The following is a 22,747-nucleotide window of genomic DNA, read 5'->3' as shown; positions in this document are numbered from 1 at the left end:
AGTATGGATTGGCCCTTGCCCGTGTGACTATCTGTTTCCGACGGTTTGGGAATACGAGAGTTGGTGGCCCAAGGAACGACTGGCTTCGACCTACGGGCTGCAGAATAGAATATACGCAATGCGGAATCTATATTATGCAAACTTGGGGATGAAACATAGTCGAATACAGAACCAATGCTTCTTGCCAAAATAAAATACTTTGCATCCGTAGGAGGCGGCGACTGACGGCGTGATAGAGACGTAAAGGTTTGATCGCCGTTGCAGGAAAACGTGGAAAACATTGTGTCACAGCCGATTGGCGAACCAAGCCTGCCTCTCCCTTACTCTCTCCAACATGTCGAACAAGCAACACCTAGGGATGTGAGCAGTGGTGTGGCGAGAGTAAACCTTATTTGCAACTCCGGCGTAAACCCGCTTTTAGCAGTCGTTGGCGACTTTCCACAAGCTTCAGCCGCCTCGAGCTGGCGTACTTTCTGCAGAGCAAATCTTAAACCGAAAGGGAATGCTGCCCGCCCGCTTCGAACCACGCAGCCACTGCTATTGACTAACCCCCTGTGGGCAAAGAGTAGCAGACTTGCCGCTGCTAATATTTCTCTCCGGCCTCCACGTGGGGCTACGGAGGCTGGCGTCGATGCTGCGGTTCGATTGTAAGGATGTGGGGCGAGCAAGTCTAAATATCCTTATAATCAAGTATATAATTACACGTGGAAGAAGATGTACATGTACCTGGTGACTTGGCATCCCCGTGAGCCCAGGTGCTCTATCCAAGCACGTTGCTAATGGAACGTTACCTAGAGCTCGCAATTCCTTCTACCATTCCTCCAATATCAAGGGTATTTACGTATCTCCACCAAGACCAAGATACCATTAGTAGGCAAAGTCCCCCACACTGATAAACAGGTGCCGGGGAGTGGAGATTTGCAATATACCGCAGAACCGGTATACTGTAACTCCAATGGGGTTGCGTACTGTATTACATACGCCGTAGCACAGCGGGTTGAACCTCTAGCGGCCGTCTCCTTGCTGCAGACAGAACCAGGGACCCACCGATCTAGATCCCGATCCAGACACAATGTGACATAATGCTTGCAGCCGGAGGATTCGTCAGAGCTGACGATTGCGGCCGCTTGGGCACATTGAACCATGCCGCCGCCACCAACGGTTGGTTCGTCCAGGTTTCTGATTTCCGGCGCCGGGCGCGGGATAAAGTTCGGTGGATCGGGGCCGTGGTGGGCCGTGAAGGAGGCACGGCAAGCCGAAACAAAGAGAGTGGGGTGAATTTGATGGCAGTGTTTCTTTTAATAGGTACAGTAGTCATCTTCTACTCTATCGTAAGGTAGGTAAGGTATGCTATTGTATGTGCTTCAAACCGTACGCGATGCCCCCCCGGGGGTGGCCTTGGAATAATATGGCCTCCTTTTCGCCAGCGACTTCGATTCTCCTTTCCTCCCAGCGTCTGCTCTCCATGGGCATCGGCGATGGTCCCTCTATTCTACCCGGAGAATATAACCACCCCACCTGATCGTGGAGGGCGAGGGCGAGGGCCTGGTGGGAGATTTCCGGAATTTGTTGCGTCCACTCTCAGCGAATCCCTAGAGACCACGCATGTAGGGTCGGCGTTGGCTTGTTGGCGGCGTTGAACGTGTTGGATGCAGCGTGCGCCGACTGGTGGCTATGGAAGAGGGGATTTCTGCATTTGTCGTCGTACACAAAGCACTCCAGACTGTCGGGATTGCAAGACCTGAATGCCCAGTCCCGGGTTATCCCTCTCATCATCACGCTCTCTCAGTCTGCCTCCCCCCGATTTCCTCTCCCCGTTGCCTCGTTCCTTTTCGTCCGGCAAGACCAGTGGACCTACTCGTAGAGCAGGAAGCTGGATATGAGCAGAGAACTTTACTGGCCAGGAACGTGGGGTATCGAATCAGGTGATTACCAGAAGCTGCGGACTCCCCATGTTGCAGTCACACTTGGGGGCAGTCACCCCGTACATGTCCACGTACGCACAGCACTTATATGGAAGTAGTCAGTACCATAGTCCCTTCGTAATCGCCGTCCACGGGGCGCACAGTGCACTTCCCGTCGTAGCCGGTCCCGACAGTCTGGTTTCCAATCATCATGGAGGGCTGGCGTCTGCGCTCCCCGCGGCCATATCCGGAACCAGAGCACGAACGAGACGAATGTTGCATTCCCACCCCCGATGGCTGTAGCGGCCGGGGATGCAGCATGGGTATCCTTTGCAGAGATGACTTGTAGAGGACTTAGAGCAGCCCTACCAGATCCTCCCTCCCGCCCTTGAGCAGACGAGTGGAGGAACAGGGCGGGAAGAGAGGGAGCGGATGATGTCAAGCCTGGCAGCCGTGAGATCAGTACCAGACAGTGGATGAGGTGCGGGGAAACAACCATATCGAGTATCTGCCGTTGAAGAGGTATGAGGGCCGCCTCCAGCAAGCAGGTTCCTGCTGGATGATGGGATGGAGTGCCAGCAAGGACTGCGCTATTCCCACTCACACTCTAATCCGCGATCTCAGTGTCGGTCGTTGCGCCACCTCCGGTGCCTTTAGCTGAAGGATGCCGCGGGTTGCTGCGTAAAGCCCAGCGCGGCATATCACCGACAACCCATGCCTGTTCCGGCTAACAGGCAAGACGAAACACGCCGGCCGAGACACATGAAGTGATATTGCTGAAGATTCATATTTAACCAAGCTGCCGGAACCTTCACATGAACCTAGCAACTGCGGCAAAGCTTCATTGGATGTTGGTGATCTCCCAAAGCGTACGGCGGCACTCCTGATTGATGGCTCGTTTCGGGGCGCTAGAACCAGCTCTACATCCTCGATCCCTATTCCACATTCCCGTTGGCTGATCGCTTGGTTCTCTTCCATGCAGCCTCTGCATTGTAGCACAAGAAGCGACGAACTCAGAACAGAACAAGTCTAGGAGTTCCAACGGGCCTCACAGATAAAACTGTTGGTCACAGCCCCCCGGATTTCGAGTCTTAGACTCTCGATCTGCCTCATCATCAACTCCACAACCTTCACAACCTTCACAACCTTACATGACCACATAACGGTCCGTTAATTTCACCTTAAACCTACACTCAAATAGTTTATCATCTCTGTCGATGTATTTACCGAGCGACATTGGGAGCTCACCAGTGACCATGGAGTTCAATGTCGAAGGCAATCCCCGAGCCCCGTCCATAGCCAACCAGGACCCGATGGCCCTCAAAAGTATTCTGAACCCAGTCATCAAAGACGAGGCGAATCCCAGCGAGGCGAATTCCAGCGAGGCGGGGTCTTTTGATGAGTCCATCAACCGCCTGGCAATCTCGATCAATTTCCAGACAACTCAAGACAACAGCCGCGCCCGAGATGGACAGAGCTACCAGCTATCGAGATATGTCAGCCTAAATGATCACATGCCTCGTCGCGTCCATTCTCAAATCGGCCATCGTCATCCGCGCTGCCTGCACGATGCTCGCTCACTAAGCCGTCGTTGTCAGATCCGACGAGAGCGTTCGCCTACAGATCGTAGACCGAGAGGGCCCAACGCCAACAAGGAGTACACCCGTGAGCAAACTGATTGGATCCGCTACATGAAAGAAGACTGTAACGTGGGGTGGAAATTCCACGCGTCGAAATTTGCTCAGCAGTTCCCAGACGTGCGGGAAACTAACCAGGGCTTCTCGTCTCGGTACTACCGAGATAACACTGTGCCACGACCTGATGAGAATTGGAATACAATCATCGGAAAGGATGGCAAAGCGGAACTTATTATTGCCTCTGTCCGGAGCAGGTCGACACCAGAAGGCAGGGCCCTTGACATTCCTTACACTCTTATTGAAAAACATCCGGAGCGTGCCCTCCAGTATAGCTGGGTGAGCGAGGAGCATAAGGCGGAGGCTAGGAGAATCGAGCTGGGGCTCGCAAGCAAGGGTAGTAAGTCAACAATTCCCCTTTACCGCAAAGGATATCGTAATCTAATGGGTTCCACAGACAAGGCGAAGTGGCGCGCCCTCATCCGTCGGGTTGAGGCTGAGGGTCTCTGAGATGGGGCTTTTGTTGAGCAGTGTGTACTGAGTCTCGTATTTCGGAGGTCATGGATAGGCAATAGGGAAAGTAAAGCACCCAGAACTGTGCGACAAACTGGCGTTGGAGGTCTGCTGTGTACCTGACATGTATTGCAGGAAAATGCTTTAATTGGTGGGTTGGGCAGTTGGTTGGGTTTAGAATGAATGGGCCGTGCCCGATGTTTAACGGCGCAAGGAAATGTTATTGAACAAGTCACCTTAACTCAGTTTGCAAAGATTAGATCTATACTGCAAGGTCAATCAACTATGTCTTCTTAACTTACATTCTAAAGTTCCCATATGCTAGACAAAAGATGCGCTTACCTCAAATGCTAGAAAACCCGACCTTCACAACCAACGTCCTAAGATAACTCTTCAGCCATCGGGGCATTTCAAGATGGTTGTTTCGCCCAAGGATATTTTGTACCATCCGCCTCGTCGTCGCTGAATGTTGCATCGTCCTCATCAAATTCTTCAAGGTCAGATGCATTCTGAGTCCGGTACGAGTACGGATTTCTTCCAAACTCATCATCTGAATCCACTTCATCGTCAGGATAATCAGCGGTGTAGTGGTCCTCGGCTGTAACAATTAGTATGTGATGCTAGGGAAGTTGCCCAAAAACCTACCATTCTCATCTTCATCTTCGTCGTCGACTTCTTCATCGCTATCCCATTCGTCCAAGTAGAAGTCGTCTATGTCAGGTTGAGAGTCGAGAACGAGAAGTCCGATGTTCTTCGGGCTATTTGATGATTCCAGGGTATGTGCGGGCATACGAACATACGTATCAATGATATATTCCGAGTCATCATCCATCTCGTCGCCGCTCAAAGGCTGGTCCAACTCCATGTTTGTTCCGTCATCAATTTCCATAGCCGTATCTGGATGTCGTTCCATGTACCTTAATAGTGGTTTCTTTGGCTTGAACCGAGATGGCGAGCCTTTAGATTTTACTGTTGGGGTTGTGGGCGTAGGTTTAGACTGGAAGGTGTCGGCTTCGGAAATATTCCTACCGATCTCTTGCAAAGTATATGCCTGCATCTCTGCCGCGAGCTGCTCAGAATTGACATCCCAAGGCATCATGATACCAGATGGCAAGCGCACGGGAGTTGTAGCCTGAGCTGGGGCCGGCGGTTGAGTGGGCTTGTGTTCATCCTTTTTGGACACCGCTGATCCTTTAACTGCTAAGCCTGGCTTTTTCTGGCGCCGAGGTTCGGGCGGATTGATGTTCTGCTCCAGGGCGGATTGAGTAGCCTGCACCTCTGACGATAGTTTCTGTGTTCTGGAATCTTTTGTACGGGACTTGCGCTCCATAAAAACGGCAGGATGACTCTGGGCTGTGCGCTTTCGAATTTGTCCTCCCGGAAGGGGTGCTAGTGGATCCGTGGGAATCGAAATTCTTGACATATGGAAGTGTCGGACCTTGGCGGCCTGTAGAGACAATCTAGGAGTCTCCCTACTTACTCCATCGGCTCCAACGGGATCATTGCCTTGCAATGCAGAACTGGCCTGGCCTGTTTGAAACACAGGTAACACCAATTGTGCGGCATTTTGCGGTTGTGAGGATCCAGGCTGGAGGGTTTGTTGTTTACGATTCGCAGACAGTGATCTGGAGCTGGCAGCTCTGTGTATCTGTTTAATTGGTCGAGAGGTTTGGGCTGGAGACTGGGGCGTGGTCAAACTCCCCGTTTCTGGAATCGGTTGACGAGAGAAAACGAAGTCGGTTGCCCTGCGCTGACGCTTGCCATGGGGCTCATGGACACCTGCAGGAAGAGATTAGCTGTGTGATGTAACATTTGGCACCACTTGCCCCTTACGCAGAAAGTCTACCGGCTCATCCGTAGCCTTTCTCTTGATATGTACCGTGACTGGCGGCAAAGACATGGCAGCTGGTGCGAGACTGTCTAATACCAACTAAGCGTTCGTGGAGAGTTCAATAGGATGCCTGCATGATCAAAAGATATTAACGAGTGTGTCTTGTACAGTGTCACTGTAACTGTCGTGTGGATTACCTGTCGGAGGCTGTATAACTTGGGTCGAAATAAAGTTGATTTGGGAATGACGAGTTATGTTGATACGCCAGATAAGGTTAGCTGGTCGTAGCTACGGAGCACCCTTGCCTTCGTAGCTTAGTAACGACTTGCCCATCGGCGCACGGTGGACGGTGGCATGGGTTGTACCCCGAACCCCAACGTATACTCGTCCATACTCGAGTAAACCTATCTCACCGTTTCGGCCACATTGACATCAACATCAACATCGACGGCCCCTTTGTACGTAACACAGAAACAATTCTCGCGTTCGCAACTCACAATGGCAGTCCTACAAGATGTGCCATTCGAAATCCTCACTAAAATCCTAACATTTGTTGTGGACCGACCATATCAGCGGTTGTCTTTTGTGTGTTCTCTATCGAATTTGTCCCGTCAGTTCTACCACGTTCTACGACCGCTTATCTTCAAAAAGGTCTGGATTCTATTCGGCCCCGGACGCGCAGAATTTGCTCTATTCTTCCGCAGTCTGAAAGAGGACCCAGCCCTAATCGAGATGGTTCAAGATATAGCAGTTGATTGGATAGAACCCTTCGGAGACGAACCTACCAGCTATGCCGACGACCTCCTTAAAGTCTTATTAAGCTTGAGAACACTGTCGATCAATGCTAAATGGAGTGCCGATTGTTTTCCGTCGCAATTCCTCGATATTAATCCGATGAGGAACTTAAGAACTGTTAAGTTGCATGGCCGTCAACTCAAAAGGCAGAGGACATACGGAGGTATCTGGTTCTCGATCATGTAGAGCATATGACCATCCGTTGTCCATTTACTGGAACCTTCTCGCAGTTGGCAGATACCACAGGGAAGACCTCGCAACTATTGAGTTTACATCTAGATGGCAGTTGTCACATCCCCTCAAAGTTATTACTTGATATTCTCAGAATATGCCCAAAGATTGAAAACCTTCGTTGTGCGCTTCCTGGACAAGGCATCCAACACGAATTGGATAACTGCGCTAGAGGAGTTAGTACACCTCTATCCCCAGGCCTTCTATCAAAGGCATTAGCTTCCGCACAGTGTACTTTGCAGAGGCTTGAGCTTACGGAATGCCCATGCGAGTGGCCCGGTCATGACAACTCGAGAATGGATTTAAGCATGATGAAGACACTCAAATATATCGATTGTCCGGCAACGTGCTTTTTCAGGTCCGGTACGGCTTATAGTACTAGGGGCGGCTTATACAAATTGCTTCCATCAAGTTTGGAGGAATTAACAGTAAGTAAAGAATCTGTTGAATCGTTCTCTACTGATCCGCATTTTCAACAACTTAGATCCGGTTTGAGTACTGGTATGGTTTAGAGTGTTGGGGTGATGCAGTTAGTAATTATGGGGATGATGACAGTGCGGAATTCCTCTGGCTGGTCGAACTTGCGAGCAACAAGACCGAGTATAACCCTCAACTAAAGGTGCTTCGCCTCGAAGACTGCGATATGACGGAAATGGATAATGAAGAGCCAAGGGTGGGGCCATGGGACCCTCCACTCATAGTAGCCGAAACACTTGGTAAGGCGGAGATACATTTCACGGCAAGTGTTGCCTTGAGGCCGTCAGCCTAAGTGTAATCTGAAACTAAACATATATAATTTTACCATCGTTAATCTCTGAGCACTTATCTAAGCAACATCTAATTGAGATAGTTAATGATTTGGGTCGAGGAATATCAAGGGGGCTTAAAATAACTTCGAACTTCAAACGATTATATTTGTTGAAGTATTCTTGCAGAATACCAAAGAATGAGGATTAAGTTGAAATTCAAACACAACTTGGGGAATGGCAAAGGAACACTATGGCTTTTATCGTTATTTAACTGGGTGTTAGGCTTATCCTCCTCTTGTACGCATCCCAGCTGGGTCGAGTTGCCTGCCAGCCTCTAAGTTCTCCCCAATGTAGTTACTTATCATCCGTTAAGTCACCAATATACTTCACCTCCTGTATGTATCTTCTAAAGTAATTAGGGGCCTCAAATTGCTATCAGCCAAGGTTTATATAAAGAGGGTGATGTCACTGCCAGTGCTTAAACAGTTGGAAGACAATAGGAAATAAACGCTTCAAACCAAGTTGCTATTAAGCAGTAAGTCTCCGGTAAGACTCTCATTTCTATTAAAACCTCGAGCCATAGAAGTATTATTAACATTCTAACAGCAGTTAATGTCGTCATTACACGTCTTAAATGCAACTCTGACGCAGTAAATGCATATCAATTGGCCCAGCCTCAACGGTTTAGCCCGGAACAAGCTCTTATCAATGTTAATTCATGCATAGACTATGCATTCTCAACTATGTTTGCCGATAGAGGAATTTACTTGAATCAAATCGGAGAGGCTTTCAGACAACAACTCTAGGTATATCCTAATACATATGAAACTAGGAAGTGCTCCAACCACAAAGCGGCCGGGGAGAAAAACGGTACATGTACGGGGGAATAAAATGGGAAACGATGTACAGAGTCTATGGCATAGTCCTTAATAGCCTTTTTAGGATAAAACAACTATGAGGATGATGAGGATGATTAGATGGTCCTAGACGAAATTTTTGAATTCGAGCAACTAAAGAAGAACGTGCATCTCGAGGGATAGGACGAGAGTGGAGGGGATGTGAATGGATAAAGCAAGGCGTTAATTTGAAGCCGAGAGTAATTGCCAGCTGAGCAAAATGGCGAGCTATATATTAACCCCGATCATGCAAAACACGAAAGAGAATTAATGACCTGTCGGTTGATACTGCTAAATTCAATGTTAGCTTTTCCTTTTAGTGGTTCCGTATTAGACTCCGGACGTGAGTATTTGGAGCTTTTCCCTAATCCGCAACTCTGCATCCTGAGCACTCCTCCGTAGCTACTTTTGCCGAGGAAGTTGTCCCTCCTTTCTTGAGTTCTTCCCCTATTTTAGTTTTATCATCACGTGATTTATACCCAGGTTCCCCTATTCACAGCACTGGCCTATCAGGTTTGTTAAAATTATGTTTATGTAATCACGGTTCAACCACCCACCACTCCTGGTACAAACAACGGATGTAGAGGTTGAACACTTCAAGATACTCCTTGAATACCACAATCATCCGCGGTTCAACGAGTTCACTATGTAGAGCCCCAACGCCTATAGTGATCCTGCCCTGGAGAGATCGGGCTAGTCCTCGGTACATATGTATCGCGCAAACCTCACAAATCATTTGGCATTGAAGAGCGGATATCTCGCCTGTAGGCTTGGAAATAAGCAGTATGACATCTTTCGACCAAGGCGCATACCGGGACAGACGGATTCTTTCTGAAGCCGCTTTTCTTTTCTTCCAGGTGCTGAGCCGGATAATGCAGCCCAGCCCAGCCCGTACCTTATGATTGTGCAGCAATTCCTTGAATACGAGGCCAAATACATCTGGGACGATGAATAGTGTGCTGACTAGTCGAAAGTCATTTGAGATCACATTTGGGCTCAACGGTTAATGCTGGTTGCAAAAAGGAGGCCTTTCAACCCACCGCCATGATACAGTTTTGAACTTTTGATCCCCTCCTGGATTGGGCAACGATATGTCGACGATCCCTTCTAAATTCAATAGGAGAACAAAACCTGGGAAAAGATGATGCAAGTTGGCCAACGTTACTTTGGAATTGGGGTAGGCTTGGTAGAACAAAACTACTGGGGTTAAATCAAATACCCGCCCTAGCGACTGATACTACTATACGACCCGGGCCCTAACCAGCCCACGTTCCTGGTTAACAGTTCTTTATTACTTTGATGTGTGGTCCTCCCATTATCTTGTTTTCTTTACAACAACAGCAGTCAAGTAAATACATCCCAATAACCACCATAACGCATGATAGGCCAAACACTACGACATGGAATTTGAATATTCAGCAGCATCCAGGGAACTTCTTAGATGATTATCGATTTAACCTTTCCAGACCGGTGGCCCGGGAGTAATATAATCCTATTTCGGTCAGTGTTCCACATCTCGAATCTGCTAGGCTATCGGTAAACATACCGTGCGGTTATAGTCCCGTGTCCACAATTGGATATCCAGTCCCGGATCTGATTTACAGTCAGTTGAATATGACACTGGGGATGCTAGGATCATCTATCAAATCCTACATGAGAACGTACCTGACGCATTGTACGCTCCCGGAAATGACACCAGATACTCGGGCCCAGGGAGATTGCTGCCAGACCCAGTAACTTTCAGCTGGGCGCACTCCATATAATACTGGATCGGCAAGGTATGAATGACAATGAGTTCATGTCGGATCAAATAGTTCCCGGGCTCCAACGTGGCGGGGATCGTCAACCTCCAAGGCTCGCCGTTGTACAAGGCAGTCATGCCCCAGACACCATCAACAAAAGTCCCATTGTAGAGGCCTCGCTCCTCAATCTTGAACCAGAGCGCCTCGGTGGCGTTGACTTGATCGCAAGGCCCGTTGCAGGGTGTCATATATGCGAGCATCGGGCCCCATTCGTGCGGCCAGTTCTCCTGCTGTAGCTCAGCCTTCTCGCCAGGTATACTGAAATTCTTTTCGTAATGGGCACTGATCAATGACCCTGCCTCGATTGGCGCATGGTAGCTGGGAATGGTGGCAGTTCCATTGTTGTTACACGCTGACCATTGATCCGTAGGCGTAAATAACGGGTTTCGCGACGGCCACTTACGCTGGATTGTGACCTGTCCAGCATCGGCATCCCACCACCTGTACCTGTGGCATCTATTAGCGTTGCTCATAATAGCGTGGCGACATATGAGCTTACCCTGGGTATTGCTCGCCGTCAACTGTGTAACTGTTGGTTTACATTAGCGTGGCCGTCGAGATATGGGCTGAGTTTCTGTTACTTCCAGACCCCGCTATGGGAATATGCCCCAGTTATAAATATCCCCATCAAGGCAATGACTGAAGCCTTCATCCTGACAAGTGCTAATTAAATATGGCGTTTTGTCAAGGAATTTAAATGGTTCGCTTTTGACTAAGACATACCTACCGCAGTAGACTCGGGGAATTGTCCGATACTTATAATCTACTCTTCGGGTCGTCTTCCGAGGATCCAAAGAGCCTATCCACCGTTATTTCTGGATCCGTTAATATACACGCGGATCTATCATGCTGTAAGCATTCTGGCTTTAGGCGTCTTCCGGTTCATATCCGCTGCTTAGATAGTTGAGCATATGATCTGCTCTTCTTTGACATTGTTGAACAAGTGTCCACACGGAGACCAACAAACCCCCACAAAAGCTTAACGCTTTCCAAACTTGGGGAAGCGGGGAGTACCTATAGGTATGTATTGTGACGACTCAATTAGCCGACATCCTTTCCCCTGCCGAACCACTGACGACATTCTTCCGCATGTCGGACCTCACCAATACTGAAGCTGGATCAGCTATACTGCCTCCAGGCTCAGAAAAAGCGTCTCAAATAGAGCTCGGTTGGCTCTGTCTCCTGCTACTTCAGATGACAACAATACCGGTGCTTCATTCACGGCCGGTGAGCGAAGGCTTCCCGCTTGACACGCCAATCTTGATAGCCGATGGCCAACCATTGGTATGCAGGGCCACAGAGACCCCATCCAGCTTCAGTGGCCTTCATCGGCCTTATTCCTTCATGGCCTTGCAAAGGTTGAATATAGTCGCCAGCTGTCTTAAAAGTTCAAGTGGTGGTAGAAGAAATATCAGCTATTGACTTATTCTACGTGGATAATCTGATCTACCGTAGATTTACCCAAGCTTATTTACGAGAAACAAATGCTTACGCGCTGTAGGTTCTTTACGTACACGCTGTCGGATACTTTCATTCCGAGACCGCGCCTTGTGTAACGTTAACGCACAGTGGATATTCTCACCTATCTCGTGATGCGGGGAATCGAGCATGTATTTTCTGGAGGATTAGTTTATGATCTCTATTCGAACCACAATCCTGGAGAGCAAGAAGTTGGAGGCTGCTGAACACGCAGAAGCAAAGGCATTTCACAGCTGTCAATTCACGGAAGTTCAAGGTATTGGGGACGAACACAATTTTCAAAAATGAGCTTTGCTATTCTAGATAGGACAGACACCCCTCTTCTACAAACAGCTATGTTGGATAGCTTATCTCCTCCAGCAGAAAAGGTAACGAAACATCCTATGCCGCCCACACCCCATATCCTCCCACTACCTCCTCCATCGAATCTGCTTAGACGCAAACAGCGCTAATGGATCCAATAGGGGCCGCTCCAGGGTCCTGGCATACACCGATGTTGTTCTTGGGGGTGCTGACTTCGATAAAGTTGTTGACGCTCGTGCAGGTGCTGTCGGTCCATAGGGTGACTATGTGGGTGTATCATGTCAGCGATATTCTTAACTTGGGCTGTAATGTTTGAGGAATTTATTACCTGTGCAGCCTGCGGCAAGTCCAGTGACGATGCCGGCGTTGGAGCACCCAGCTGGGACGGCAGTACAGCCAGTACGCTCGATGGGGAAATCATGGTTGCAGAAAGAGCCGGATGGGGCGCATCCTTGGGCGGACCAGAAGTCCAATTGTCCAACTTGATCACGAGCCTCGAGGGCCGGAGCTGCGTTGATGCTGGTGGCAGCAATGATGAGGCTGGAGATGATGGTGGAGAACTGCATTTTGATGGATGTAGGACTAAGTGGTCTCGATTTTGTGTGAGGGGAGTGGTTGTTGGTTGAGATGCTTTTCAGTTGAATGTGCTTTGAGATGTTGTTGATGTTGTTAGAAACGTCGGGGCAAGTGCTCCTCTTTATACCTGGAGACTCGATCCGTTGTAGGGGAGTAGCTGAGATATCTTTAAGGCATGATACTTGGATAGTTTGACTGGTTTCCTCGTGTCAGAAGTCTTCCTATCCAACTACCTAGATGCGGTACGGCGGCGTGGAAACATGGCTATGTCAATCCGGAAGCAGTGGAAGACTGTAACCTAGCTCATGGTATGTAAAAAGAGATTTCAATGCCATCCTCAGGTCTGACCAACATGGTTCTAATCCAATTATAGGTCCTATTTGGAAGTTTCGAAGGATATCACCGAGTATCGGCAGGCTATGTTGATGTCGAAACAAAACGAACCATGGTAACTCTAATGAAGCTGGTCAGAACCCTGAACTACAACGCAGCTTCAAAAGATTTGACACTGCGGCTCGGATGCCTCTTTTTGAGCTACAAGTCACGGCGATCTATCTAGCAAGGACCTATTTCCCTGGTAGTTAGTAGTACATGGCAATATTACATGAGCCAAAAGTTCGCTACCACAAAGGAAAACCAAATCACAGGTAAGAACGAGTGCACTACTCAATTAGATCTTACGAAAATAGTTGCGTACCAATCATTTGACCAAAAGCCAACCCCAGAAGGCGAACGTGGGCTCAGCTCTTTGACCGTTTGGAGTTTACGCTGCTGTGAGGCGCATCATTGGGGGAATCTAGGAGGGTAGTACCCGAGAAACGGGTTCCACGACGTGGAGAGATGCTACTTCTAGGATATTTTCGTCCAATAGGAATTCCCCCGGTTTTCGGGAGGCACATCTACGCATGCATAGAACGAGATAGGACGAGATTTTGGGTAATCGTAGTTTAGGTTGGGGATGAGTGGCGCCAGAAGCCATGAGGAATCCCAGGGAAACAAATTCCAGCCCACTGGATGGGGTTGCATCGATTTACACCCCCCTATTCCGGCATCCGAGGACTGTATGGCTTACGGTTTGTTGCTCAATAGGCGTCATTAGTCATTCTAATATCGCTCTTGATGTAGCTATGTATGTCGATCTTGGGAATCTTCAACCATACCACGCCGCATTTTGGCACCGAGCCTCCACAAAGGCCGTAAAGCTAGAGGCCATTACCTGCTAAAGACCACGTTTTGAAGAAGCTACGCCTCCTCGCTAGCTACTTGACGTGTACATGTACGTTTTTGAACAGCAATAAATGTGGCTTGCTTACACGAGGCCAGGACAGCCGTTTATGCAGTTGATTGTTACACACGAGTAATACGCCGCAGTTGCTGGTATGCCACCACTGATTCGCTTCCACAACGCCAATGCCTTACCCCGTAAACATCAGCATGGATATCTCCGCGTATGCCGGAACCAATTCCTTACGATTAAGAGCCTTGGAGAACTAGAAACGTCGGCATGCCAGGGGCCATGGGGCGCTCAGTGTCATGCACAAAAGGGGAGAAGGACGTTGGCCCCTGTCATTGCGGCTGCGGCCCGGCCGCCACCCCTTGCGCTGCTCCAAATAGTGCCAGCTTACCTTGACAACAACACCTTATTACCTTTAATTAAGCCCGCAAACACAACAATATCCCGGTTTGATTAGATAGCTGCAGATCTGTGGTTCTGTGGTTCTGTGGTTCTGTGGCTGAAACCTGCGATAATATTTTAACTTGATCGTTTACCACGCTGAGTGATATGTTTTTTTTTGGCATGGCTTGTGAATCCTACGAGCCCCTTAATGATTTGTATTAAAACAAACAGATACCCTACATTGCGAAGTATATAAGGCTGAAACAGGAAACTGCTGGACCAAATTGACATAAAATTCCCTCAAATTACTTGCAGATTCTGGGGTGCAGGAGTGATATTACTCGACTTCTATAGCAGTGAAGCCGTTGCAATTGAGACCATAGAATATTTTTAGCTCAATTATGGCCCTCACAATGAAGGTTTTGAATTTGGTTCTTTTATTTAACTCTTGGTATTTCTACTACGTACAACTGTTTTTTCCCGTTTACACGGTGTGGTTGCCTGGTAAGATTAGTTTGGCCTCTAGCGTGGCACGTTTGTTCGCTCGCCGCCGCAGGAAGCATTAATTCTAAACTGAACGTAATACTACCTCTGTTTGGACTTCAAAAATATGAACTGTGAGGATCCAGGATTCGGCTACCTCCCATTAAATTTGGTAGTAAGCTGACAGATTTTGAGGAACCCTGGAAAACTATCCATCAACTGTCTCACAAATGTCGGCGAATAATGCGTAGGCTTCGATACTGTCTCCGAAAGTCCGAGAATGGATAAGTAAGTCTGAACTCGAGAAGTAGTTCTTCAAAATTTATCAACATTAAGATCCTAAGAAGCCTCTTGTGTTCAACGTGAGTAGGTAGCTCTATCAGCAGAATGAATATATCTGCTATGAAAAATAAGGAAGAGGTATTCTGCCATGCGTGGATGGCTGGTCGTTAGTACTCGCGCCGCTCAACCTTCCTTATGTATTTTCACAATTTCCATGTACTCCGCAAGTATGAATATTAGGCCCTCTATTACATTTGTTTTGGGAAGTATTAATGAGAGGAAGGCTGTGAAGAATATTTGGGAAATGCGGGGGAATTGAGATCTGCATAAGCCTTGAACTGCGACGCTGACATCAATGTGGCTGTGGTAAAGTATTTCTAGTAGCCGTGAATGCCTGGAGTCTTGGATATGGGCTCACTATCATTTCTTGAAACATTATAATGCGGTATACACGTAATTAGTGACATAACTGTACGTCTTTGGCCCTGCGCTACTATTTGCTAATGGAAATGGTCTGTAGAGTCGGTGAATACCTATCCTAGGGGCGTCAGCCAATGCTATCCGATGATCCGAGTATTTGGACAATAGAGATCCTTGACATGACATGACACGTTCTTCTTCTAAATGCATTACGACGCCGCCTCGTATGTACATGTACGCACACCGGTCAGCTTTACGATACAGTGCCAACGTCGGTACTGCACGCCGCCCCCTTTGCTGCATGCGCCTGGTCGGTTACCAGTACTATCATTGTCCCCAGAACAAGAACAACAAAGAACAAAAGAAACAATTACTACTGAGATATTCAAGTGGCAAAGGGCCCAAAGAGTCCAAATCTCCAAATTCAAATTTCAAGTAGGATTCTGAAATCCTTTTGTTCCTCTTGCCACTATTCAATACGAACTACGTACTAATGGTAGAACATCTTGTATGATATGGTTAATGAGCGCTTCAACCATGATCGAAGTCCTGGTAAACAAAAGCTCGGCGTATTGTTTGTAAAACAGTCAATAGATGCCACATTGGCAGCGAGGCCCTTGAGGCTATATTTTCTTCCGATAACTCGAAAGAGGGATTACAATACTCGAGCACATCTAGGATTTGGTATGGCAATGAGTTTTTGCCATTAGCAAAGTGGTACGTTGAATTATTTGGTTTAAACTGCGAGACCCAGTCATCAGATTTGATATATGTAAGGCGGAAATGCGCAGTGAGAGTGCCAGTTTTGCTAATAATATGAAATCCAGTGCCCTGCTTCAGATTATATCATGTCGCATGATTAGCACCCTTTCCTAGATGTACTATTTTTATCCTTTTTTCCGCTGCGACCTGATTTCTGCGGACACATAAACATCAACCGGAAGCTGGGTTTGAGGTACCAAATCCATTGCACAACGGCGAACCGTGTGCTGACTTCTTGTTCTAGTCAATCATTGTCAAAATTTTGAAGGGAGGTTAACAATTAGGTCAAGATCATAAGTTTCAGGGCTTATACTTCGTATTTGCCTAGGTAAGGAATCAAAAAATTCAGATGAAGAAATTGGTTTAAGCAAGTCAATGGATGTTGTTAATACCTGGTAAGTACTTCTCGACTGACGTGGGGCTTTCTCAGGGGTGGTAGTTGGGTTTTGCACCCCACTTGATCTACCGACCCCTGAGTTTTTCCCCGGGTCACCGGCAGATCACCATATATTAGACATAATATGTACCCTTTCTATATTAAAGAAGATTTTCCAGAACTACGGATTCGTTGACCCCTTGGTTTACTCTTAACCGTACTTCCACATTGGTGGGATTAGAATAAGGTTTTGCAAGCCCACGAGACGCCGAGACGGAACGAACCTTTATCCGTCCTTTGCTACCCTTACATTCATTTATCTAGGGGTGTTTATGAGGTGGACAAATGGTCATAAAGTCGCAGTTTGGATTCTGTTCCCCGCATTTGCGGGCGCGGATTGCTGATTGTGGTCCAGATAATTGTAACTCAAGGCGTTAGCCTAATCAATATCAACCCTAGACCTTCACAGGTTGCTGTATTTAAATAGTGCGCCATCCATCTGCAAGCGCGATGTCGAACATCTCATTTCCACTTGTGCATGTTGAAGGAATAAACTCAATATCAAGATGTGGTTTACAAGCCTTATACCGCTTCTGCTGCTTCTCTCTGACAATGCGCGAGCCGCCATGGTCAAGACTGGCTCAGCATGTGTTGTCACACCTCTTTCAACCTCTGGTAGCGGAGCCAATGTGGACGACACTCCTCAGATCCTCGAAGCTTTCAAGCAGTGTGGCAAAGATGGCAGTGTGGAACTGACCGAAGGCACTTTCTACATGGGCAAGGTCATGGATACTCTCAACTTCCAGAATTGCGACATCTCCATTTACGGAAAATTGGTCTGGAGCACGGATATTCAGTATTGGCTGAGAAACAGTCTTTCTGTCACATATGCGGGACGCTCCACGGCCTGGAGACTCGGAGGCACCAATATTACCTTGCGAGGATACGGCAAGGCCCTCTTTGACGGCAACGGTCAGACATGGTACGACCAGAACCGTAACCAGGGGAACCAGAACGGCCGCCCCATATCGCTGACTCTCTGGCATGCAACAAACATCCTGGTTGATGGTATTACATGGAGACAGCCGCAATTTTGGTAGGCTATAGGGAACATAATCAAGACAATGGCTGACTGGAAAAAAAGGCATACGTTCGTTGCTTACTCGCAGAACGTGACCATGACCAACCTCGATATGAATGCTACATCCAATTCGCAGTGGACAACGGTGAACACAGATGGCGTAGATACATGGAATTCTAAGGACGTGGTTATTTCAAACTGGACGGTAACATGTGGTGATGTAGGCAGCCCCTTTCACCCTATCCTAAGCGAGGATGAAATTTGTCGCAGCTAACAAGTGGGTATTTTCCTTTTGCTATAGGACTGTATCTCTGTCAAAGGAAATAGCACAAACATCCATGCTAGCAATATCGTATGCCACGAATCCGGCGGGGCGGTGATCGGCAGCATCGGGTCCCAAGCCTCGCAGCCAGATTATGTTGAGAATATAGTATTTGAAAATTTTACCCTTACGCACAGCAGTAATGCGGCATGGATCAAGACATACCCAGGGACGGGTTATGTAAAGAATGTTCTATTCAAGGACATCAAATTCACGGACGTCAACCAGCCGATTTATATATCGCCTTGCATCTACAACGCCCAGAACTGCGACAACTCGAGGCTGAAGATCTCTGATGTGCGCTGGGAGAATATTAGCGGTACCTCGCGCTATAATGTTGGAGCTGGCATGCATTGTAGTGGTTCCGCCCCATGCCAGAATCTTACCTTTTCGGGAATCGATATCAAACAGAAGAACGGCGGTGGTGCTGTCAAGTACCTATGTTCCAATATCGCCAACCAGAAAGACATGGGACTAGCCTGTACAGGAAGTTGTCCGGCAAATTGGGCCCAGCAGCTTAATGGAAACGCGTAACCAATAGCAATACACTACTCTTGATGTATACGATCCTGCCCTGGTGTGGCTTGTCTGGGTGTGGCCTACATATTTTCTCTATTGCGTTTCTTAGAATTATATACGCCTAAGTCTTTAGAATTTTACCCTTCGTTTCGTCGGGTGATGAAATGTCGATTCGGGATGGGAAATTTTGTCTCGTAGTCGTTTAGAACTCAATCTTGGCGTTGCCCTGTGCTTGATAGATGCTCGATGAACCTCCTGTACAATCACCAAAGCGAGTTCTTTTGCAGCGAAAATGTCGCTGATAGAGAGCCCAAGACTCGTTCCTACAAGTCACCATTTAATGTAGAGAACCTACTCTCAGGGCTTTTAGGGGTCCGATGTTGACTTTCACTATATCGCATAATGTAAATAATGTACTGTTTAAAATCCAGGGTCCTAAATGCAGCCATCCTACCATCTCGAAGCTGAGCTAATGTAGAGGTGGTTATTTCTGGGGTACCGCTTTGGTTCATACCATGAAATGATGTAGCATACCCGCTGAAAGCCGCTATCCACGATTGGTACCACATTGCTGATAATAGTGTTTCCCGATTCGGAATGCCAACTTCCCTGCTCGTACATGCAGCTAAATTTCTAATCAGCCGTTGATAATCTGTACTACCTAAAGGATGGCTTTGAACACGACGATGGTTTTCTTTCCCCAAGTAGGCCATCAATACTAGGGCGTAGAACTGACGTCATTTTGTAATGGTGCGGATGTTTCAAACTTCAAGTTCCACAAGAGCTACTATGAGTGAACATATAAGAACTCATTTCGCCTTTGGTAGTACACCTAGACTGTACAGCTTCCTTCATAGTTCTGGTTTTAAAATTTACCATCAGAAGGCAGTTTCAACACATTCCCATCAACGACATGAAAGCTATCTTGCTCTCGAATCCAGGAGGGCCGTCGACGTTCCTCTTCAACGACCTCCCTATACCCACGCCACTACTTGGACATGTCGTTATAGAGATCAAAGCCTTTGGAATCAACCATGCTGAAATGCACATGCGAAAAGGCGAATGGGCCGAAATCGCGGAAGTAAGCGGGATTGAATGCGTGGGCATCGTCCACTCGTGTCCTAGTGGTGAATTTTCTGTCGGCTCCAAAGTAGCTGCAATCATGGGCGGGATGGGGCGTACGATTAATGGCAGTTATGCTGAGTACACACGAGTTTCCGCCAACAACGTCGCGGCTGTTGAGACTGATCTCAAATGGGAGGAATTGGCGGCTATTCCCGAATCATATGCAACGGCTTGGACAACTCTCTTCCGGAACTTAGAACTATCAAGTAGCCAGACGCTTTTGGTTAGAGGTGGAACCTCGTCCTTGGGACAGGCAGCTATAAACCTCGCGGTCAACTGCGGGGCAAGGGTGATTGCCACGACTCGAAATATGGACAAGTCGCCGATGTTGTTTGAGTTGGGTGTGCAGCAAGTCGTGCAGGAAGGACCTCAACTATCAGAGAGGCTCTCGGACGCAGGGACCATTGACGCGGTGCTGAATTTAGTTGGGAACAGCGTTCTCCTCGATTCTTTGGCTATTGTCCACAGGGGTGGACGTGTATGCTTGGCCGGCTTCCTGGGGGGCCTCGATCCTATATTGGATTTCAATCCTTTGTTGCAAATGCCCAGCGGCGTGCATTTCAGTTTCTTTGGCAGTTTCCACTTCGGAACACCAGGCTTCCCGCTATCAGATGTGCCGTTGCAAACGATCGCCAATGAGGTGTCGACGGGCCGCTACAAAGCTAAACCGTCGATGGTATTTCGATTTGACGAAATTGCGGAGGCCCACAAGATGATGGAAGAGAATCGCGCTGGTGGAAAGTTGGTAGTTAAGATTGGGGATTGATTAACCAACGCACCCCACTCATAGCCCTCGGTGAAAGACAAAATAGAGTGATGTGACATTTTTCAGACACTGGACTCCCGGTGATAATTTACAAGCTTCGATCCTCGGTGATCGCTCGCTAGGTAAGTATGTAGCCATACGAACTTAATAATTCAGTGGAGACTTCTCCACGAAGGCTTTCGGATTCCATGTGTGCGAGACCCTCAATCCACAAGACTTCTCGGACGTAATTTAATACCGCACCCCAGGACTGGCAGCCAACACGAACAATAGATTGTACCAAGTTAGATACAAACCATTGATGGTCCTGGGTAACTATAGATTCTACGCTGCCAAGTAGGAGCAGCCATAACAATGTTCGATCATCAAATATCTGACCGCTGGCTTCCAGGGAAGTAATTGTGTCTTTGAGGGTGCGAACATGAGAATGTCCATCAGGAGATATATATGTCTTCATACCAAACCTGCGCCGGATAATACCAAGGTAAAGTATGGCACCGACTTGGTACGCGTCTTGTCGTATTAAGACGGGATCACGAGTAGGACAGTTAAGTGGTATCGAGAGAAATTCATGGAGCACCGGGACGATATGCAGACCTGCAAAAACACCACCGCGCCATATATCTCCAGCCATGGCTTTTTCTGCGATCAACTCGTTTAAACAATACAAGTTATTCATAGCCATGACAATGTCAACTGCGACGGAGGCTTCCATGAGCGGCATGGAAGCATTCAACGAAAGTTGCTTGTTGATTCTGGGCAATAGATTGTGTGGGGCGGGGAATCGCGGCGGAACAAATTGACAAAATGCAATACTGGTATCGGTCCTGTAACAAAGTCAGTCGAAGCCAATGATGGAGCCACAGATAGCGAGAATGTTTAGTGATCGTACCAAAATAGGACCATTCGTAGTATAGGATTCAATGTAGACAAACCGCCCCTCAGCCGAAGTATTTGCTCTAGGCCATTTAAATGCAGCACCGAGCCTTGCAAATCATTGAACATGACCTTTGTTCTTGTTAGCGATATATTTTGTCTGCAACGGTCCTGGTCGTTCCAGGGTTACTCACACCATGACAACAAAACGCCAAAATAGTAGCAATGACGCCATCACTAATGCTCGCAAGTGGGTCGGTAAGTCTACTATTCAAAGACCGCAAAGCTCGAGTTGAGAGCGCAATCGCCTCTGGGGATTTCGCCCCAGTTCCGCGCAATTGCTCCATGTGAGAGGCCGAAGTAGAGAGAATTTGGCAAAAACCCGCAGGGTCTTTCATGCTCGCAAAAAACCCAATTCGGGTCATCGATCGGAACATGGGGCAGAAGTCTCCACGTACTGTAGCATTGTTAACATCTTGCAAAGGGCGACTCGAGAGGGTATTGAAGCTATACTTACAATGATCGACTAGTTCCCGGATCTTCATGCTCATAGGAATAGGGTGAGCAGCGAATGGGTCTAGGCGGCCTGCTCCAAGCCTGCTGGGGCTTGGTAGCTTTGCGGGAGGCTTCTCGGGGTCTCCATCCTGCTGTGCTGGTGAACGTTCGCCAATCAGCGGCGCTGGGTCAAGAACGATCACTCCACGCTTTGATATGCATTCTCCCCTCGTATCATGGTGCGCTCGACGCCTTGCATGGCTACGAACTATTTTTTTTGTTTCTGCGTTTGTGGTTTGCTTGAAATCTGTGAACGTGATGAATTGCAGCTCTTTTAACAGGCCAGGCTGCGCCTCCCCATCCATCTCATTGGATCTCTGGTCAAAATTGTGTGAATAAAACCTAGCGTCTTTTCAATTGTAGGAGTCTCTCTCGGAAGTTTGTACTTTAAGCCTGCGTACCTTGATTTGTCCATGCGTCGGGGACTCGGGGAGCAAAAGGAAGACGTCGAGATGAGATATCCGTGCTTTCGCCTACGGCCGCTTACGGTGTATGATCTCGGGAAAGGCCCGGGCCGCTAACCGTGGGGATTAGCAACGACCAATCCTCCGGACCATTTTATGATGGGACGTTTGAACTTTTAGCTACGAAATGTATCGCGGCTCGGAATCATGGTGGTCATAGTAGAGCTTAATCTGTCTCCCAGGCAACCCTGCTGTTAGTATATTAGACCCTAGAGTAGCATTTGTTTATTATGAAGTAGATTCGGGCAAACCAAGATCAATTATGACTAATTGTTTACATAGCTAGCTATGCAAAGGTTCTTCAATGCCCATCCCGATACTCTCGCCGTGGATTCCAATCAATAAACCGTGATCAGATGCACGCCGTCCCGCCGAATGAAAAGAT

The 22,747-nt window shown here is 47.9% G+C and overlaps 9 protein-coding genes across 9 annotated transcripts; 5 read left to right on the top strand and 4 right to left on the bottom strand.

The window, feature by feature from the left end:
• Positions 1–3,160: 3,160 nt before the first annotated feature.
• Positions 3,161–4,048, top strand: BP5553_07562 (uncharacterized protein; the record flags this gene model as incomplete). The annotated part of the gene is made up of 2 exons (XM_032016185.1): positions 3,161–3,938; positions 3,996–4,048. The coding sequence occupies 2 exons, from the start codon at positions 3,161–3,163 to the stop codon at positions 4,046–4,048; spliced, it is 831 nt and encodes a 276-aa protein (XP_031867416.1).
• Positions 4,049–4,461: 413 nt separating this feature from the next.
• BP5553_07561 (uncharacterized protein) lies at positions 4,462–5,951 on the bottom strand (the record flags this gene model as incomplete). Its single annotated transcript, XM_032016184.1, has 3 exons — positions 4,462–4,649; positions 4,697–5,830; positions 5,885–5,951. 3 exons carry the CDS (start codon positions 5,949–5,951, stop codon positions 4,462–4,464), a joined length of 1,389 nt encoding a protein of 462 aa, XP_031867415.1.
• Positions 5,952–6,380: 429 nt separating this feature from the next.
• BP5553_07560 (uncharacterized protein) lies at positions 6,381–6,863 on the top strand (the record flags this gene model as incomplete). Its single annotated transcript, XM_032016183.1, has 1 exon — positions 6,381–6,863. The coding sequence occupies one exon, from the start codon at positions 6,381–6,383 to the stop codon at positions 6,861–6,863; it is 483 nt and encodes a 160-aa protein (XP_031867414.1).
• A 341-nt stretch (positions 6,864–7,204) lies between these two features.
• Positions 7,205–7,677, top strand: BP5553_07559 (uncharacterized protein; the record flags this gene model as incomplete). Its single annotated transcript, XM_032016182.1, has 2 exons — positions 7,205–7,336; positions 7,393–7,677. 2 exons carry the CDS (start codon positions 7,205–7,207, stop codon positions 7,675–7,677), a joined length of 417 nt encoding a protein of 138 aa, XP_031867413.1.
• A 2,329-nt stretch (positions 7,678–10,006) lies between these two features.
• BP5553_07558 (uncharacterized protein) lies at positions 10,007–11,007 on the bottom strand (the record flags this gene model as incomplete). Its single annotated transcript, XM_032016181.1, has 5 exons — positions 10,007–10,045; positions 10,100–10,146; positions 10,219–10,802; positions 10,855–10,884; positions 10,937–11,007. The coding sequence occupies 5 exons, from the start codon at positions 11,005–11,007 to the stop codon at positions 10,007–10,009; spliced, it is 771 nt and encodes a 256-aa protein (XP_031867412.1).
• Positions 11,008–12,266: 1,259 nt separating this feature from the next.
• BP5553_07557 (uncharacterized protein) lies at positions 12,267–12,703 on the bottom strand (the record flags this gene model as incomplete). The annotated part of the gene is made up of 2 exons (XM_032016180.1): positions 12,267–12,400; positions 12,466–12,703. 2 exons carry the CDS (start codon positions 12,701–12,703, stop codon positions 12,267–12,269), a joined length of 372 nt encoding a protein of 123 aa, XP_031867411.1.
• Positions 12,704–17,220: 4,517 nt separating this feature from the next.
• Positions 17,221–18,591, top strand: BP5553_07556 (Glycoside hydrolase family 28 protein; the record flags this gene model as incomplete). Its single annotated transcript, XM_032016179.1, has 3 exons — positions 17,221–17,750; positions 17,799–17,955; positions 18,037–18,591. 3 exons carry the CDS (start codon positions 17,221–17,223, stop codon positions 18,589–18,591), a joined length of 1,242 nt encoding a protein of 413 aa, XP_031867410.1.
• Positions 18,592–19,489: 898 nt separating this feature from the next.
• Positions 19,490–20,467, top strand: BP5553_07555 (Uncharacterized protein; the record flags this gene model as incomplete). Its single annotated transcript, XM_032016178.1, has 1 exon — positions 19,490–20,467. The coding sequence occupies one exon, from the start codon at positions 19,490–19,492 to the stop codon at positions 20,465–20,467; it is 978 nt and encodes a 325-aa protein (XP_031867409.1).
• Positions 20,468–20,585: 118 nt separating this feature from the next.
• BP5553_07554 (uncharacterized protein) lies at positions 20,586–22,203 on the bottom strand (the record flags this gene model as incomplete). Its single annotated transcript, XM_032016177.1, has 4 exons — positions 20,586–21,294; positions 21,360–21,475; positions 21,538–21,800; positions 21,861–22,203. The coding sequence occupies 4 exons, from the start codon at positions 22,201–22,203 to the stop codon at positions 20,586–20,588; spliced, it is 1,431 nt and encodes a 476-aa protein (XP_031867408.1).
• Positions 22,204–22,747: the final 544 nt, after the last annotated feature.

The sequence above is a fragment of the Venustampulla echinocandica genome (assembly GCF_003357145.1).
Source record: "Venustampulla echinocandica strain BP 5553 chromosome Unknown scaffold_6, whole genome shotgun sequence".
NCBI classification, from domain to species: domain Eukaryota; kingdom Fungi; phylum Ascomycota; class Leotiomycetes; order Helotiales; family Pleuroascaceae; genus Venustampulla; species Venustampulla echinocandica.
Note: the sequence above shows the minus strand (reverse complement) of the source record. Positions and strands in the feature narration are given on the sequence as shown.